Source organism: Saccostrea cucullata, unplaced genomic scaffold (genome assembly GCF_032062105.1).
Source record: "Saccostrea cucullata isolate Sc308-1 unplaced genomic scaffold, CSIRO_AGI_Scuc_v1 ctg1350, whole genome shotgun sequence".
In the NCBI taxonomy this organism is placed as follows: Eukaryota; Metazoa; Mollusca; class Bivalvia; order Ostreida; family Ostreidae; genus Saccostrea; species Saccostrea cuccullata.
The window spans coordinates 65,539-71,668 of NW_026919415.1; the positions used below are offsets into that span (position 1 = coordinate 65,539).

At 30.8% G+C, this 6,130-nt stretch overlaps 1 protein-coding gene across 1 annotated transcript; it reads left to right on the forward strand.

Moving 5' to 3' along the window:
* Window positions 1-2,891: 2,891 nt before the first annotated feature.
* On the forward strand, window positions 2,892-5,843 carry LOC134231052 (uncharacterized). Its single transcript, XM_062712956.1, has 2 exons — window positions 2,892-3,247; window positions 5,240-5,843. The coding sequence occupies exons 1-2, from the start codon at window positions 2,978-2,980 to the stop codon at window positions 5,291-5,293; spliced, it is 324 nt and encodes a 107-aa protein (XP_062568940.1). The 5' UTR covers window positions 2,892-2,977; the 3' UTR covers window positions 5,294-5,843.
* Window positions 5,844-6,130: the final 287 nt, after the last annotated feature.

Consider the following 6,130-nt stretch of genomic DNA (forward strand, 5'->3'; position numbering starts at 1 on the left):
GACGCTAAGGAGGCCAAATATGCACGAAAATCTCGTGTGGCTGCCTTTGTGTTTGACGTCAGTGTGCGAGGACTATTGAAATTGGCATGGAAGTCCTCGTGTAATTTATATCTATTAGTCTACACTTTTAATGTCTAAGTCTACAATTTTTTTCACAATGAAATGGAAATATAAGGAATCACTGTCTAGTTTTGAGAGTATGCCAGGGACATCAACAATAGTGGGAAACATGGGATAATATTTAGCATAACGGGCTTCGCCCGTTTATGAAAATTATCCCATGTTTCCCACTATTGTTGATGCCCTGGCATACTCTCAAAACTAGACAGTGATTCCTTAAATAAAACTTTAGAGATCAATTGTATAATATTTATCCATAAAACAAAGCATAATAACAAGGGACTTTTTAACGCGCAAGAAAATAACGTCATGTTTTTGCGTACTACGTCATCAGTTTCAGAGAGTGGTGATATGGATTCAGAAAACCACAGTGTGGTGATCCGGAAAATCGGATCAAACTCTGTAAAATTAACAGTAGCAAAAACAAGGAAATTGATGGGTATATAATAATTATATTTATAAAGACCCAAATCAAAGTATGACGGAGAAACATATCATTAAATTAATACCATAAGCCAGTGGGATATCTACAGACATCAAGACACTAAATATTTCTATAAATCATGATGACATACATAAGATCATAATTTCAGTAAATAATACAAATGCTAAATTTTTACGATTTATCCAGGGGAAAAAAGAATATATTGCCTCGATGCTTTGAGTAAAAATGGTGTCCATTTTTTTCTGTTAAACCAAATAAAATCCGAAAAGTTTGTGACGGCAAAGAAGCAAATAAAATGCCAATAACCTAGTTTGCAACTATTATACTTTTTGTTAATTTAGATTTCTCATACAATATATGCACTACAGCACATTTCTGGAATTTTTCAAAGTACAATTTATTACTTAAAGATCTTAACAGTGGTTTTAATAGCATATTTGATTAATTTAATGTTCCCAAGAAAAGAAAAGTACTTATAATATTGCTCACTTACGACATAAGTCTCCTATGTAAACGACATTAAGAAAAAAATGGAAAAAGAAATGAATATCCACCATTTTGAATCGCCATTTTGACTTTTAACTCGCAACTGCACCATCATTTAGTTATAGAATAGTGAGATGTAAGGAGTAAATTACAAATCTGCAGTGTATGGATATTTTCAAATGTAAAATCCTGAACAAAGAAGAATATAGAAACAATAGACAAATAAATCAGAGAAAATTCGAATAAAGTGTAGAAACTACTAAATTTCTGAGTTAAGCTAATAATGGTAGAATTCTATTATATTTTTTTATAGTTTTATTACACTCATTGATATATTTATTAGGGCCCCGCAAGGATTTGCGGGTGCCCTATAGTAATCACTCTGTCTGTCCGTCTGTCTGTCATTCTTCTGTCCACAAATTTTTTCTGTTTTTTCCTAATAACTTTTTTTTTATGGTTGCCCAATTAAGATCAAATTTTGTATGGTAGTTCAATTAGCAGAGAGACATATTTTGGTGCTAAGTTTGTTTTTCTATGTCCCCTGGTTTGGAGCTGGGGTGGTGGGGTAGATTCCTTAACTTTTTATAAGAATGCATTGGCAAAGAGAGATAACTTCTGAAAATGTTCCCATTGCAAACTGAATACTGCTATGAGTCCCTTGGGATAAATTAGCTTTCCTCCTGAAGAAAATCCAAAGCATTATCTTTATCTGTATAATTGAGATGAATTACCACCTCTGTCTGCAAATGAAGTTTGTTTTGAAGTTTTTAAAAGTCAATTTGGAATGTTATGAACACTGAAATGTGGATAAAGATATAAATTGTTATACTTTTTTTTTTGTTAAAATAGTTATAATTTCATTGAATTCTAAAAACAAGAAATTCATTAGAGGAGATATAATTTTTTTATTTTTACTTTTCTTCCCTTTATGTACATTCAAGAATATTATTAAATTTTAAGGTGGTTGTATAAAAAACCCATTCTATTGAAAAAGTTTTTATTGAAACTTCAGAAGAAATTGATGAGAGAGGTACAATTAATCTCTTGGGATTAATTTTCTAGCCCGCTGCAGAAAATTTCGTAGGCTTTCCTTTATCTGTCACTCTAAGATTAATGAAAACCGTTGTCTGCAACTGCTGTTTGTTTTGAAGTTAAGGTCAAGCCTTCATGATATTTGCATTCATTGAAGGCTGGCATTTTATATAACATAAGCTTCGTTATTGTTTAAATATACATTCAATGTTAAGTTGTCCCTTACTGCCTAATGTAAATACAAGGATATTAATTATTATTTACAGGTTTTTGAATACTCAGGAATTATCTTGAAATTTTAAGAATACAGTTGTTGTTGCTTATTCTTCGTACATTTTTTAATCATTCCGTAAGCTGTACCCTTATAATTCTACCCCATGGCGGGGCCCTTGCTGACTGGTCAGTTTTCTAGTTCATTATTTTTCCATTTTGAACGACATTAAGAGAAAATTAGAAAAATTGAATGTCCGCCATTTTGAATCGCCATTTTGACCTATTTAAAGCCATTTCCATGAAGGCCAGCATATTTTTTGGATACAGCATACTCGAGATAGGTTAAAAACTATGCTGGACCAAATAATGATTATTTGCCGTTAGAAGTATTTTTTTTACTATAAATCGGACCAGACTATGTACTGAAATCTTCATTTCAAAACAATTTTGAAGCTATTTCGACTTTTGTTTATGAAATTGAAAGATTAAGAGCGCTGAAAAATTATTGTATAGCGTATTTGACGAGCTAAAAATGTAACATTTTTCTAGTGATTGTCAATGAAATTCAAAACCCGATATACTCCCAGGGCAAGTTAGGTTGTACATGTAAAGGTATGGATAATTTCAGTGTATGAGTGAAGAGGAAAACCTTTATTTCATCTCAGACATTCATCTGTAAGTATGTTTAAGCAATTTTTTGAAGGTGGATCCAACACTGGTGTTTCATCTTTATCTATGGACGTTAGCATCATGTATAAATTGTTGAGGAATTTCTCTGACATTTATCCTCCTGGAAATGGATGGGGAAAGGAACCTAGAATAGTGGACATTACAGAGAGTGATGACATAGAAAGAATCCGTTTATATAGAAATAAATACAGCCATGATTCTGGAAGTAGCCCTGTGATAAGTGATGAAGTCTTTAACATAATCTGGGATGATCTTTCTAAGGTGTGTAAACCACTATACATCGAGGGTAATTTTGCTTTCTAACAGTAGGTAAAATTTTATGAGACAATTCTGATTTTGGTTGTGGATTATTTCGACAGTAAACATTTATTATGCCCCCGCAAACGAAGTTTAGGGGGGTATATTGGAATCACCATGTCCGTCTGTCTGTCCGTCCGTCCGTCTGTCCGTCCGTAGACAAGATTTTGTCCGGACCGTTTCTCAGAAACTGTTAGATGGATTTGTCTAAAAATTTATACACTTATTATTCACCATATGAAGGTGTGTACCTGGGATTTTCATCATGATTGGATGATTTTTCCGCATTTTACAGGCGTTTTTTCTTTTTTATTTTGTGATTTTGTTTGGCTCATAACTAGAAAACTATTAGACTTACAATCATCAAACTTGGACAATTTATGCATCTTGGGTAGACGGTGTGTCACAGCCTATTTCAAAGTCTCTGTGACCTTTAATTTAAGTGATTTTTTTTAAAAACTAAGTCTTTAGAATTTTTAATTTTATAATCCTAAAAAATGTAAAAATATAGTTGTATCCTTATTAAAAAATGCTAAATTAAGTAAAAACTTATTTTTTCATCATATACTTTACAGCAAATTCTGTAACAAATGTTAATGATTTGAGAGGAATTCAGTTTGTCCCATGGGCATAATTATCAAGCACTGGTCAAGGAGAATTTTTGATAGCAGAAATTAATGAGTTCATTGTCGGGAGTTAACTGGCAAGAGCATCATGCAGTATTATCTTAATTTATCTCTTGGGAGTTGGGCAAAAAGAAATGGCCTTATGGTTGCTTGTGTTAATTAAGAGTTCTTGATGGCTGTAGTTCAGATAAAGATCTTTCAACTGGTGTAATGTAATTAAAACAAATTGATGTTTTAGTGTATGATTAAAACTGAATTAGTATTGTATAATATAATTAAAATTAATTATACATGTGTTCATTGAAAAAAAAATTACATTTCAATTTTATATATATTTGCAAGAAATTGCAGTCATGTCTCACTTAGAATTTTATAGTCCAAAGAATAATTATTAATTTTTGATTTTTTTTTATTAGACTGTAGCATTTCCATTATTTCATAAAATATGCAATAAACAATTTAAAGCTGCAGACAGGTATTTATTAAGCTCTAACACAGCCAGTTTAGAATTATATGATGTACGTATTATTTGTTTTAATTAATCCCTACACTGTAAGTCTCTTAGAGATGCATGTACAATATTTTAAACCTGATAAGAAATAGAAAATAGATCATTGAAATCTGTGTCAATCTGTTAATCAAGGTTACTTAATTTTCTTGCACCCTAACCAATTTATGATTATTGAACAATATTTGATTGGCGTATCATGCTGTGGCGGGGCACTTTATTAGACAATAGTGAACACCTCTTACTAGATCCATAAAATATTTCTGAATTGGCACCTACTCTGAAAAACCCAGCGGGGGTATTTGTCCCTATTGGACAGTTCTAGTTTGTTATTGTAGGACAGGTCATTCATTATCGATTATAGTTTAAGTTTAAGCATATATATATCAGAAGAAAATAGCTAGCACAAATCAATTTATTCAATAGAAACAAAAACAAAATTCCTGGGGGCAAACAATTCTTTCATTTTAAAATAGTCCTGTCTTTTGAGCATACATCTCTCAGTAAAAATAACGCAAATCAGATTATACAAAAGAAAAATGAACAAATTTCAAGAGGGTAAAAATTCATATCTCCTTAAAACAACCTTTTCCGTATTAAGATGTATGTATATTTGCAGAGTTCTACTTATTCCTCCTTTATGCCATTTTCTTTTTTCTTTTTAGCTTAGAAAAGTAGTTTCACAATAAAAGAAACTTTTTTAAATGCATTAAGTTGTTTAATGTCTTTGTTTATTTAATTTAAAAAAGTTTCTATTTTATATTCTTTGTCAACAACACCAATTTTATACTTTTTTATATGATTTGTCTCATTTCTTTTCAGGCCATTCTAAGACTCAGTGGTGGTGTTTTGAAGAGAAGGATTAGTGAAATATAACTGAGTGGATATTAAAATTTGACAACATAAACTTGACAACAAGAATCATTACTATCAGAAAAAAAGATGTTTCATGATAGTATTCAGTTACATTTATTGTTAAAATTGTGCAATATTTTATAGTGCTGATTATATTGAAAAACAAGATATTCATTTTCTAATGGCAACATAATGTGAAATACCCTTCATGGATAATAGTTCAAGATTGAATTTACAATTTCTTACTATAAAGTGGTATTTTACATATTACTCATCCCTGGATTTTATTATCTATCTTTGTTTTTATTGACAATATATCAAAAGGATTGGACACAAATTCCAAAAACTTAGATAGTCCTCTCCCATCTATATCTTTATGTACTGTAATAAGTTGTGCTTTTGCTTGTTCAGAAATTTTCATTTTTCTTTTTTCGATAATTGATTAATATTATAATAGTAAAGGATATTTTTGGATTTTTTTTTAGATGTTTACTTGTATTTAAAAAATAATGATGAAATAATATGTCTGTAAATGAATGTGATGATTACAGCAGCCATTAGGTACGTCACTGGAGTCGTCATCATCCGTTAACATCTGAACATTGCCAGCCTCTTCTCTGGAAGCACAAAACCTATTTTATTGATTTTGGATCTCTGAGTGAAGGTAAACAAAAAACGAGAACTTTATTGTCAATGGGGAAAACCACCAAAACACATTGGAAGTTTGTAATAAGTATTTATCAGAAAATTTCTTTAAAAAAACATTATTCCAGATTTTTAAAACGCTGACTTGTGGAGCGAGTATGACTTTAATCAGAATAAAATAAAAAATAAAATGGCAATTAACAGTTGTTATCC